Genomic DNA, 13,715 nt, shown 5'->3' with positions numbered 1-13,715 from the left:
ACAAAACAAAACAAACAAACAAAAAAGTCTTGTATTCTATTGAATAAAGGAAAAATACAAAAAAGTATGACTACAGAACCCTCCATATTCTCCACAGTACCTACCTCTCAAAGCTCAGAAGCTAGCACTATTTCTAAAAGTAGATTTACTGCTCCAAAGCATGGAGTTAGCAAAGAGTGAATTGCTGTGAAAAGGGAACTGCCCTTCTACCACAGAGTGAACTTTTGCTGGAGCTAAAAGGCTGCAGGGAGTTTGAAGGAATTAGGAAAGCTCACTACAATTTAAACAACAACAGAATTCCTGTAATAGTTTCAAAAAACCCAGAAGCTCCTCTAGAAAAACTGGTAACTGGTTGATCACCAACAGCAACATGTGAAGCTAGGGTATAATGGTAGCTCTTACAGAGAAATATTCCTATTTTGATATTGCGCTAGATACAAAAGACGTACCACATCGACCGCTTTTGAGCGCAAGGGGAAACTTTCCTTCCGTCTGCAGACGTAGTCAGAGGCTGCTGACGCTGCCACGGTTATTTATCGTTTTTGCGGTTCTATATTGCTTCTACCCAGACGAAGAAAACCTTTTTTGTAATTCCTGAGCAGCATTCCCTGTAGCTCATCCGTAAGACCTTCACTCCTCAATCGGGCCACCCACAGGACGACCTTCCCAGGCGTGTTCGCGTTAACTATGCATGTGTCCTATAACTATGGATGGATCCTATGCCTCGACTCCCCCCTACGTTCTAAACCTCCCAGGCACGCAGGCCCGAGACACCTGCAGCCGGCGGCCACCGAGGCGGCGAGGCGGGATTACCCGCGGCCCTCGGACGAGGCCGGCCACCAAGGAGCGGCCACCGCCGTGCCAGCGCGCTGGTTTTAACCCCGGGAGGCAACTCCGCCGTCCTCGCCTTCCTTTTCCCGCTCCGAGGCCGCCGCCGCCGACAGGCCGCACGGCCGCCTGCGGGCAGCAGGAGAGGCGCCTCCGCACCCCCCTCCCGCGGCGGCGGCGGCGGCGGCGGCCCCGGCGACCCCGGCGGCCCCGGCGAGGGGGAACGGGGCGGCATGGAGCCGCCCGCCTCTCCTCCTCCTCCTCCTCCTCCTCCTCCTCACCCTCACCGGCGGGACACGGGCGGGCACAGGCTGGCTAGCGCCCGGTTGAGACTGGGCCGCTCCAGTCCCCAGCAGCTCGGTACTTGTGGGTAAGAGGGGCTGTTGGAAAAACGACCAGAAAAACCTGCCAAGTGGGCTGGCCGCCCCTGGCTGCAGAGGCTGGACTCGCCCGCCAGCCTCAGCCAAGAGTCCGGGCACAGGAGCCGTCTGTCAGCCATCACCAGGACCCGTCTGTCTGTCTGTCCGCCCGTCAGTAACCACCACGGGTGGGGCTCTCTGTCCCTCACGAGCGTTCCCCTGACGCCGCTGAACTCGAAGGGTCCTGGCCTCACATTTGGAGACACATCAGAAGCGCCGGGTTCCCTTGTTTGAGACCTCGCCTGCACGGCCTCCCTGCCTCCGGCCTCGCGCCCCGGGCAGAAGCACCACCAAACGTGCTCCGACCTCCGCGCCGTGCCGCGAACGGCACCCGCCGCTCAGGCCTGCTGCCTGCGCCGCTTGGCTCGGATCGGACCGGATCGGATCGGATCGGCTTGGCTCGGATCGGATCAGATCGGCTCGGCTCGCCTCGGCTCGGATCAGCTCAGCACGGCTCGGCCCGCGTGGGCTCTGCCGCCCTGCTCGGCGCTCTGCCTCGCGCGGTACGTGCAAGGCAACCGGCAAGTGATGGTATGCCCCGACGGAGACTGCATTTACCGAGTTCCGTTTGAAAGAAAATTGCAGAGGTGCATTTGGGGAAAAGTGATCGCTGGCTGCCGCCCAAGCCCGGGAAGCACTGGTCAGAATGACATGCAAGAAAGGCTGTAAAATTGCTTTCACCAACTTTGCTCGCGTCCCAAAAGCCAGCATTGTCCATGAGGTGTGGGGGTCCTTCAGCCTTTGCTGCGACACACCACCCTTCACTTTTACTGCTATTGCTTCTCCTAAAGCTGTAGAAACTTCACAAAACGTATATGTTAAAGAATAAGCGGGACGCTGATGGTTTTGAAAATTTTAGAGTTCTTGTTGTTATTGCTCCGTCTTGCCCAGAGGACGATCCTGTGAGGGCTAAGGGCCCAGTGGAGAAAAGATGAGCCCAAATCTCTCTCCAATCTTCAGGCAGTCGTATGCCTGAAGCTATATGTCAAGAGTGGCTGACAGTGCAAAGCAAAACAAACTCAAACCTTTAAGAGGATAAGACAGGAATTTGTGACCTCAATAAAAGTTTTTTGCTTCTGACTTTTAAACAGTTAATTTTGACATTTTCAGAGTCAAAAGAAAATCAATTCTGTTGCATCTTCACCACCACCAAACTTGCCAGAAGTCAGAAAGCATCTTAACTCATATTCATGGCAAATACTTTCACATTTTCCTATCGAAAAATAGGGCTAGGAACCCACAACTATAAAACATAACAGTAGAAGGTTTCACATCACTCGGGATGGCTGACTCCAATGAGAGGCTGTGAGGGCCCATCAAACCTAAAAATCAAACCGATTTTCATACGCATTAAAGTGCCAAAATGCAGGCATCGGTGTTTGACGGCAATTACGGTTCTTACACGTCAATCCTATTTTCCTCTTCCAGTCTTAGCAACGTATACTATTACAGAAAGGAAGTACAGAAACTCATTTTCTCATTCAAATTTGCGTTCTGTTCAAATCAATTTCATTGATTAGTGATCCCTTTGAGCTCATTACAAAACTGAGTAACTATTTAAGCAATTGGGCTTTCTGTGGTGTCAGAGGTATGCAACTTCACCTGGATTTTCAAATTCTTGCTCAGTGACTGGACAATACCTTCTTCAGGGACTAGACAGTCAGCGTTGAAGCAAGCTGTAACTACTTTTCCAGTAAATTAACCTAGTACCTTACCAAATGTAAGGTTATACACTTTACATGGTGTTCTGCTTTTCTACTTTGTATTAAAGTTTTTAACTAGGGTCCACTGAAAGTCATACGAAAACCTGTAATTTAAATATTTCACCACAGAGCTGGCAGTAGGCATTTTTTATTCTATTTGTCAATTGAGTGCCACTGACGAGTTAGGGGGCAGGATTCTCATGTCTCTGTTGTTTCTTTCAACAGTTTCATCCAGAGAATTTCCATAAAGGCCTAATGCCAATCCAATGGATTTTGCCTGAGCTTCTACTTTTCCCACAACTTTATATATTATTTGTATAGCTCTTTACTACCAATCCTGCAATCAGGTATTTCAGATTGGCTTACCTACAAAACTGAATCCTTCACACTAAACCTGAAAAAAACCCCACCTGGTAGTTCATAACTGCCAACAAAGATCTAACACTGATAACAAAAGCTGACTTGTAAAAAATGACGTTTTTGTCATAATTCCTTAAATTAAAGTAACAACTTGAACCTCTTTGGGTTTTGTAGCAATCCTATTTGCACCTCATAGGAAAACTTTTAATTCTGAAACAGAAACTACAATTTTCTACTTTTACACGGTAAAAAAAATTAAAAAAAAAAAAAAAAAAGGAAAGAAAGAAAATACCTTCTTAATCAAAGATCATTTTCTCAAATAGAATAAGATGCTGGAAAATTATATCATCTCCAAGCAATGTCACTGACTTACAAAACCTTTAACTGCATCTAGCTTTCCCTCACAACATCCTAGTAAGTGTTACACAACACAAAAACTACTACATGAAATTTTATAATCAGATTATAATTTTATCCTGTCCAAAGATAAGGCTACGACATAGTATTAGCAAGTTTCTGCACTCTAATACCCTATAGCATGAATTTTACTAGCTTTGTATATTACTGCTATAATTTGCAAAAATAAAAGCAGAACACTACTGCATTTTTATGTTACTGCTTAGATTGATGGTTGCCAAGTCACAGAACTCACACCAAATAAAGTTAAGAAATAACAACAAATTCTTGCACATAACATTGCCGTTTTGTTTGTTTTGCATTCAACAGGAACACGTAATTGCGGAAGATGTTAAGAAGAAAAGTAGGTTTACTGTGACTTTAGTTCCGACATCCCCAGAGGTAGTTTCACAATACTAAAATACTAAGGAAAAAAAACCAAGGGAGAGTGTTGCCTCTGCTATTTATGAATATATATGCTGTTTACAGCTATTACTTGAAAAAAACACTAAGACAAAATATTGTGCCTCGTATTTTGTGGCAAGTGAAGAAGGCAACAATGGACTAGCATGTAAGTGGAAGACATGGATCCAGAAATTTGTATCGTCACGTTAAAAAAAAAAAAAAAGGAATTATTTTGACTATGCTAGCTGATGATCTGTCCCTTAACATGTTGTCTCAAGGAGCATCAGAGATAAACTATGTACTAATATGACCAATTTCTGTTCAATATGCTGCAAAACCACAGAAAACTACTTATACGCAAGATAAACTGCAATAACAGGCAGAAGAGAAATACACACAGCGAAAATACGCAGTAGGATAAATTAACAGAATACTTTGCTATCCAAGCTCAGGCTCACGGTTAAATATTGTGTCTGGGTTTTGATACAAAAAAGACATCTGTCAGTATTTCCAGAGATGCCCCATTTTCATCTAAAAAGAGGTGAAAAAATAGTAAAAACCTTCTGGCTAAGAACAGGATTTGCCAAACCTGCAGTAGAACCGCGGTTTCTGTTTCCTAAATACTGAACATCGCAACATAAAACAGAGTCAGTTCACAGCCAAGCGAGAGTGTGGCAAGGCTGCCAGCCAACTTCTCGGGTCCCTCAGTGACCTCGCTACGTAAGCCAGGCTTTCCTCTGCCAAAACTTAAATAATGAAGGTGACATAAGGCAAAATGGGGATGTCCTAGAGCAGTACTTTAGGCACCCAACTTAATAAAATTGGCCAACTTTAAGAGATACAGAAAAAGCTTTTTAAAAATTTTGAATTGCTGACCCCGAGTAACAGGTCTGTTTGTGGAAGCGCTGAGCAGTTGAGAACTCAGGTGGAATTCACATGCATGACTGGCTGCTCAGCACCTTTGGAAATTCAGGTCACTTATTTAAGGCTCTAAATATGGACCTGGAAAGCTACTTTCAGGTTCTCGTTTATTACCCTTCACACTTTTGATTTCTGCTTATGAAGCATATTCAGTACTTTCTAGGACAACTCCATTAAAAATTAGTATCAGTTCTAATGCCAAGATGGCAGGATTTTCCAAGCAAATTTACCGTTCGGGGTTTTGGGGTTTTTTGCGAAGACACTGTGAAATAAGCTTGATTAATTAATATGCATCTAAATCCAGTATACGTACATGGTAGGTTTTGTAAATCAATAACCACTAAAAACAAAATGGGAAAATAAACAGAGTCATAAATCAAATTAAATTCTAATCTGGTCAAATTTTCAATGCTAATCAGAAGAGTTCTCCATACGCAGAGACGCATGTTGCTATACAGGCCACAAATTTTTAAGTTCAGTATCTTAGTCATATTTCCAGGCTTGTAAGCTAATTGAATTTTTTTCTTTTAGAATACTCTTCTATTGAAGAGTGTCATTGGATCAATAAATTTGCAACAAGTTCTCATGAATCCTGATTTTCCAAAAATGTTCAATAGAAATTGTTCTGAATAATTGGTCCAAAACCACGCGGAACTGTTTTATGAGAAGAAATAGTTTCAGCATTATTAAAATAAAGTCCTTCAAACATATTGAGATGAAATTTTGGACAAAGCCTTTCATTTTCTGAAAAACAACATTCTTGAGAATTTTCTTTCTAGAGAACTCAAACCTACACAACAGACATTTGGCCACCTGGCTGTGATTGCTACAGAAGTGACTGTACTTCAGTGGCCCATGAAGAGACTACTGAACACAGCACTGCATGCAGCTCAAACACTGTATTAAATACAAAGAGTACGTTGCTTATCTTGGGTTCGGATGGCATCTTGTAAATACTGTTTGGGGAACTGATAAATAACTTCACATATCCCTGTTTGGATCAACAGAGGGTGCATCATCAAAGACGTTTCATCGTACTCAGAAAGAGGAAAGGAAAAGTTCACCCAACTGACTATTGCAAAATAAAACTCCTGGAAGGATTTCTCCTAGGACAGCTTAACTGTACTGCTAAGGCTCCCGTCTTGCACGTTCTTTGCCATGCAAATAGTTCATAACCCACATAAATAATTTCACTGTCCTTAGTGAGACCAGTTATGGGAGCAAGGATTCTTCACCCAGGCACAGCTGTGCAGAATCAGCCTTAACTTTTTACGGCCCGTTCAGCCTCTCTTCAGCCACTCTTCGCAATGCTACAGATTCTAACTACAGTTTTCTTATCAGTGTGGAAAGGGTTCTTTTACCCCCAGATTCCATTTACTACTCCTAGCTTCCACTGCGGGTTTACAGCATGCCATATGAGATTGGAAAATGAACACACTTCTCTTTAGCCATGGAAACTCAGCTGACAGCCTGCAAAAGTGTTTATAAATACAGCATATATCACACCCATTTATCTCCGTAAAGCACAGTCCTCATCTTTGTACGGGCAAGACATAAATAGGCATTACAACGAAAAAACCCCTGCCCCAGCCAACACTTTAACACAATTCCTGAGAGAAATGAAACCTACTTGGCTTTATTTCAAACGCTAGAGTGAAGAAAGTATTTTTGGGAGTCTCATCACTATAATGTAATTCTAGCAGTGATGCAATGACAGAAGTAACCGTGTCACTAGATCAGCAGGGCTGTGCCAAAGTATGGAACCAAAACTTGTTTCCCAAGCACTGAAACTTCCAACAAGCCAGCACTCAGCATTTTTAATATATCAGAAAAGCCTGTAAAATACTCAATGGAACGGCAGTAAAATTCATAGGCATATAAAGCTTTACCATTTTCAGGGCATTGTACCAATATTAAATTTCATAAATCCCTACAAAGTAGCATGGAAGTAACACTCGGGGATTTTGTGCAGAGGTTGAACTACACAGGTAATCAAGCCGTGATCCAACAACGCTCACACCCCCTTAAATTTTAGGCCTGTAAGTTGGACTAGGTGTGCTCAACACTAAGCACAAGCTGAAAGGCTGGTTGACTCATAAATTAGCCCAAGCGCTCTAAACTGCATCAGTCCTAGCATCAGGTTTAGACCTTGAAAGCGCATGCCTCCTTTTGCTGTTTTGGGTTCATTCGTCAGCCTGCGTGGTAAAAAAAACGGTTGGTGGCATCACCTGCAAAATATCCTTGCTATTAGCCCTTGTTTCTTTGTGCATCCTCTTAGGAAATGTTACCATCACAAGCTCACATAAATCATTCTCAATTCTTGGCCCTCCTCACTACCGAGGTGAGAAAGGATTCTGCTGGCCGCCTCTGTAGTCAGGCTCCTCGCGGGGGAGCCAGGCTGGGCCCCTTTCGCTCTCCCTGCCCAGGTGTGCCGGGCAGGGAGGAACAGCCAGGGAAGCGAGCGCTCTTCCCACCCGCTGCCAGGGCCGGCCTTTTGGAAAGCTGCGGAAAGCTGAAACAACAGGGGGGGTCAAAGATGGAGAGACCACTCTGGGGTGCTCTGCAAGTAAAACCCCAAGCGTACACTACCTGGCCGTGTCTTTCCTTCAACTAAAACACAAATCGGAGATGCCTGGCAGATTACCACTAAAAACCTGCAGCAAAGAACCTACAGCCAGCCGAGCTCTTGCTCTGCATCACCCACAACGCTGTTACCCAACGGGCACGTTCTCTGTGTTCATCCCGTTCTCCAGAAACCTCCTTGCAGGGGGAACAGAGGAGACGCTCCAAAAACGTTACCCAGCAAAACCTACCTGTGCGGCATTCCTCCTTGGGATTGAACCTTCCGCTGCGGGAGCCGGACCTGCGGGCCGTCTGTTCTTGCGGGCGAGCAGCTTGGTGCGGAGCCCAGCGGTCACTGGGCCGGTCTGGCCTTTCGGGGAGGCCCGGCTGGGCTTTCGCATCGTGCCGGGATCTGACGGAACCGCCGCAGCCTGCACAGGAGCGCCGTGTACCTGCATGTAGAACATTCCCTTTGCAAGCAGGAATTGGCTGGTTTCTCATTATGAGGTTCTCGGAAGTACTACTTTTTTTTTATATATATATATATATATATATATATGTATGCAGTTACGTAGGTATGTATGATGCAGCTGAGTCTGGAGCTTTGGATTTGGTCTCATTAGCTGCTGCCTAGGCCACCCCCCCCTCACGACTAGTCAGGCGAGGCCCCGCGACGAGCAGCCCTCGCAGCCGCCACCGGAGGGGAACGGCCGGGGCCGCGGGGGGACACTGCCCGCCGGGCAGCGCGAAGCCGGAGCCGGAGCCGGAGCCGGAGGCTGCAGCGGCGGCGGCGGAGCCGGCGGGGGAGTGAGGGCCCGCCGCTGCTGCCCTGACAGCTCGGGGCAAGCTCTTGGCGGGGGCCGGGCGTTGGGAGGGGATATGTAAAGCCCGGCCGATTAACATAAGAGGGCGGGCGGGGAAGCGGCCGTGCGCCGTCTTTACCGGCGACGGCTGAGAGAAGGCGGCGGGCGGGAGTTCAGCCGCGGGCGGCCCCCTCCGCGGAGAGGGGCGTGAGGAGCTTCCCGCCGAGCGGGGGCGGGCTGGCGGCCGAGGGGGTGGTTTGTGGGTGCCCGCTGGCGGCGGGGCAAGGGTGGGCCGGGCCGGGCCGGGCTGCCGGCGGGCGCGGCCGTGGCGACGGAGGGGAAGCGCGGCCGGGGCTGGCTCGGTTCCCGTCGCGGTGAACCACCCCCCCCAGGGTTGCTGCAGCCGCTGTCCCGCGGCTCCGCAGACCGCCGGGGTCGCGAACGCCCGGCCGCGATCCCAGCAGCCGCCCGGCGGCACGGAGAGGAGGGACGCTGCAGGGCTTTCACCAGGCTGTGAGGGCTGGACGGCGGGCGGGCGTCCGCCGCCGCCTCCAGCCCGGGAAGGGTCGGCGGACGGTCGGTCGGCAGCTGCCTCCGGTGGCCCGTCGCGGCGTGGGCCGCAGCAGCTGGGGCCGGCAGCCCGCGGGCTCGGAGGACGGCGGCCCCGCGGGCAGCTTTGGCGGGCGGCGCCGGAGCCGGGGGCGGCGGGAGCGGCTGCCCGAGGACGCCTCCGGGCCGCCGCCGCCGCCGCCGCGACCTGAGCCGCTGTGCGGCCGGTGGAGACACAGCGCGTCGTAAAAATGCCCCCCGCGAAGCCAAACCCCTTAAAAAGGGCGGTGGTGCTGCGCTCCTCGGTGGTTTCACCGCGGAGGACCTCTGTTGTCCCCTCCAGTAGAACCGCGGCTTTTGCTTAGCAGCAGCCTCCTTCGGTAACTGCGCTTGGTAGTTGATTTTTGAGGCGTTTTGTTTCCAAAAGGAAGGCGAAACATCAAGCGACAGAGCCCAGCGCTGTGGTTATTGCCATGCTGACATGAACCCCGCGCAGTGTCAGCAAAAAAAGGTGCTACGGTCCCCTCCTTCCAGATGCTCTGTGCAGCAAGTTTATAAAGCCTAGCCTGTGTCTCCCGTTGTTCGCTTAAATGATAACGGGCCCAAATTCTTCAGTTCAAGTGGGAGCAATTTCAGGCCATTATGTTGCAGGCCTGGTGTTAAACTGCCTCTAATCCGAATAGTTCAAGACAAAAAGGAAGGAATTGGCTAAAAGTTCGTCGGAACCATGCATCCAGTCTAAGGCAGTTTCTCTGTACCGCCAGTGCCAGATGCTTCACAGAAAAAAAATGCAAGAAGCCCGAGAGCGGGCAGATGTTGAGTAATTTTCCCTCAGTAGAGCCCCAGCGTGTGTTGGCATAAATCCTGAAGTGTGCTGTCTTACCCCTACTGCAGTAGAATCATAGAAACACTTGGGCTGGAGAAGACCTTTAAGATCACCAAGTCCAACCGTTAACCTAACACTGCCAAGCCCACCACTAAACCATGTCCCTCAGTGCCACATCTACACGTCTTTTGAATACCTCCAGGGCTGGTGACTCCACCACTTCCCTGGGCAGCCTGGTCCAATGCTTGATAACCCTTTTGGTGAAGAAATTGTTCCTAATATCCAATCTAAACCTCCCCTGGCGCAACTTGAGGCCATTTCCTCTTGTCCTATCACTAGTTACTTGACAGAAGAGACCAGCACCCACCTCACTACAACGTCCTTACAGGCAGTTGTAGAGAGCGATCAGGTCTCCCCTCAGCCTCCTCTTCTCCAGGCTAAACAGCCCCAGCTCCCTCAGCCGCTCCTCACAGGACTTGTGCTCCAGGCCCCTCACCAGCTTGGTTGCCCTTCTCTGGACACGCTCCAGCACCTCCATGTCTTTCCCGTAGTGAGGGGCCCAAAACTGAACCCAGGACTCGAGGTGCGGTACCCTTAGCCTTAACTGTTACTACCAGGTATTTTTGTGAATCCCAATTAAATGTGCAGCTTCTGTCTAAACCTTACTAAACCCTTGACTTTGCGGGTGCATTATGTCAGCAAGTTCCACAGTCACTGTATTGTGTGAAGAATCGTTTGCCATTTTTGATGTTGCCAATTTACAGTTTAAGTTGAATATGGCCTTGTTACTGGTATGTGCAACAGTCCCGTTCTAGCTTCTGAACAACGTTTTATACTTTTATCATATATTCTATTAATCTTCTGAGATAAACTCTTCAAAACTTTTCAGTCGTTATTCCTCTGAGAATTGTTCCTGATTCCATTGCAGCTTTCAATTCCAGAATACCCTTCTTTGGACTGAGGTAGCCTATGGTCAACATTGCAGAAAAGGCAACAGCACAGAGCTATGCCTCTTTTTTCCAGAATTATTTTCAGTCTTTCCCACATGTTTCCTACCATCTCAGTATTTTTTCTCTCATACTGCAGATTGAACAGAGCTGTTATCACACTGTTTGGGGTAATGCCCAATTCCATTTTTCTTTTGAGATTATCAAAAAGTTAATTTAGAATCCCATAACATGTATTTATAAAGGATTTTTTCTTCAAGACAGTAATTTGTCATTAGTATTATGTCAATCATAGTATTTACCATTTTAGTGACTATTCGCTTAGTAGGGTGGAAGACTTCTTCTTCAATGTCTTCGCTCAACTGACTGACTTAGATAACCCATTTTCAGATGCTGCTGCTGGATTGTTGGCCCCTTTCCAATTCATTTACACTAGAGGGCTTGATATGAAATCTGTTTTTCATCCCTGCTCAATAAAAACTAATAATTTCTTTCTAGTATGTGTCCCTATCTCTTAGGTAGCTTTTGAGTTATGTCAATACTTGGTCTGATCCCAAGAATATTTAGTTGTGGGCTAACTTTAGACTTAAAAATGTCTAAATAATTGACATAACTGCTTTTTTTTAATCTGCTACATATTGATACCTGCCAAATATATGAATTCTTAGAAATTGAATACTAATAAATTGGTGATATGTTTTGTTCTGTGTATTCATACATTGTGATCTACAGATATTCTAAGTACTTAAAAGTTTTTAATTATGCTTACATATATGCATACTGTGTACTCTACTACAGGATCAAAACCCTTATGCTTTCGGTGAACAATCTGAATAATACAGTGAATAAAGACATAAACCAACAGATCGTTTGCATGTTGGAACATGCTGAACACTTTCTGTTCCTGATAGATGTGTCTAATATAGCTTAAAAAGAAAGGGTTTTATATGTTGTGTTGCTAACTTGGCTGAGTTGAAAATCTTAATCCTATGGGCCAACTTTAGAAGGTCAATTCTAAACAACGGTAAACTAATTTATGTTGAACGCAGTGATTATAGGGGCATCTTTCTTGCTCGTTTTGAGCAAGCTTTTTCTGAATTCTGCTTGAGTTGCAGTTGCTTAGCACATCTGAAAATTAGGACATTGTCATTTGACATCCAAATTATTGTCTTTTAAAAAACTAGTGTGAAACCCTATTTTTACTCTTAAGGTACTGATACATTAAAAAATCTGTAAAGGTCATAGAGGTTAGCAACAACTTGCAGGAGTCTGAGAATGGACTGAGACTGATCTAATGGTTCTGAACATTCTGTTCTTGCTGGCTGTTGTTTTGGGTTCTGTTGTGATCGGTGTGTAATCACCTTTCCCCTCAGCAACTTATTATTGTAAAATCCATTTAAAAGACTGTAAAAAACTGTATTTAAACACCAAGTGTGGCCAAGTAAAATGAAAGTCTGAGTTTAGAGGTGTATGAAATTAAATGTGATTGTTTTTATCAAACATGAGCTTGATTTGTAATCTAAAGCCCTAGTATCCCAGAACACTTGGAAAACTTGGACCCAGAGGTAGATCGTTGTCTCAGCTTTGCAGATGGGGCCCATTCCTAGATGAGAGAATGTTTTCTTCATATATCATCTATGTTGGATCACATTAATTTTTTATATTTAAATCTGAAAAATCTAAACATTTTTATGGCTGAATTTACAGACATTTTCCTGTCTTCCATTTTACTGACTTAAATTAGAAATTATGCATTGCTGCAGCTTAGCTTAACTTTTGGCCCACACTTGTTCAAAACAATTACAGATATTAGGATGCAAATACAAATGTTAGAATTAGTTGAACTTAGGTGAGTTTAAAATGTTGTAAAACTGCAGAAGAGGCAAGATTTACATGGTGTTACATTTAATTGTCAGTACATTGGTTTATGTATATCCAGGCAGTGATCCCCAAAAGCTCAGGATATTTCAAAATGTAAAATACCAACAAATCTAATGCTTAAGTTTCTTCCGTAGAATCACAGAAACAACAAACATGCAACCATAACATTATAAGAGCAAATGAAATGAGAAATACTCCAGCTCCTCCAAAGACAAGCTCTCAGTATTTCCACTTCATTTGTTTTTCATGTTTCCATCAGTTTGATGCGAATTACACTTTGATGCTTTTCACCATGTGAAGAGTTGCAATTAATTTTTCCTCGTGCTGTAGCTTTTCTTCTTTACTCAGTAATGCTCAATTTGGCCATGCCTTTCAAACACCTACATTTTGTTTGAAAATGCAGCAATTGTCTATCTCCACGTTTCACTCTCTCATTCTGAATGTCTCATTCCACTGTAGCAGAAGAAATGCTTTATTTTTAGAGGTCTTATTTTTGTCAGTTGAATTGAACATTCAGGAAAAAAATTCCAAGGGCCAGAGTCCTTCTCCCTGCCAAGTGATACGGTAGGTGTGGAGAAAGGAAGCAGAGCACAGCGCGGGCAGCCGGCGCTGCTGTCCCGGTCTGCACGCTGCTATTGCTGCGACGCCTTCCCTGGCATTGCTGGTGGGCTAACGTGGAGCCTGCGGCCTGTTTTCTATCAGTTGACGGGAGTCCCTCCAAAATGGGTGGGTTTGAACGGTCACAAAGAACACATGATTCTTTGTCTGGTTTGTGCATGCAAAAATTACTATGCAGCGACACCTTTGAAATAACACTTAGAAAGAGTGGCTGCCTCAGCCATGTGGTAGTTGAGCACGCTGAAATCAGCCTGCGGAAACACCAGCCCTGAGAGCAACAGAAAGTCTGCAGTGAAACCAGCTGCACCAGCTGGCAATCAACAGATACAGATGTTTGAAATGAATCCCTGTGACTCCCTATGGCAGATTTTATAGAATCCTTTGGGATCATTAGATCTCCCAAACTACAGCTGGCAGAGAAGGAGAGAATATTCTGGGGAAGCATCACATCGGCTCGTCCTCTTCTCAGCCTCAGCATCAATTGCTGGCCACTGCTG

General features: G+C 46.1%; 1 protein-coding gene across 1 annotated transcript in view; it reads right to left on the bottom strand.

Annotated features, from left to right (window-relative positions):
- LOC126036557 (ran-binding protein 3-like) overlaps positions 1-8,109 on the bottom strand; it is a 33,863-nt gene extending 25,754 nt beyond the window's left edge. The window contains exon 1 of the mRNA XM_049796496.1: positions 7,846-8,109. Coding sequence (XP_049652453.1) covers positions 7,846-8,095 — 250 coding nt within the window. The 5' untranslated portion in view covers positions 8,096-8,109. The remainder of the gene's footprint in view (positions 1-7,845) is intronic.
- Positions 8,110-13,715: the final 5,606 nt, after the last annotated feature.

This window comes from Accipiter gentilis, chromosome Z (assembly GCF_929443795.1).
Source record: "Accipiter gentilis chromosome Z, bAccGen1.1, whole genome shotgun sequence".
Lineage (NCBI taxonomy): Eukaryota > Metazoa > Chordata > Aves > Accipitriformes > Accipitridae > Astur > Astur gentilis.
This window is presented reverse-complemented; position numbering and strand designations above follow the sequence as displayed.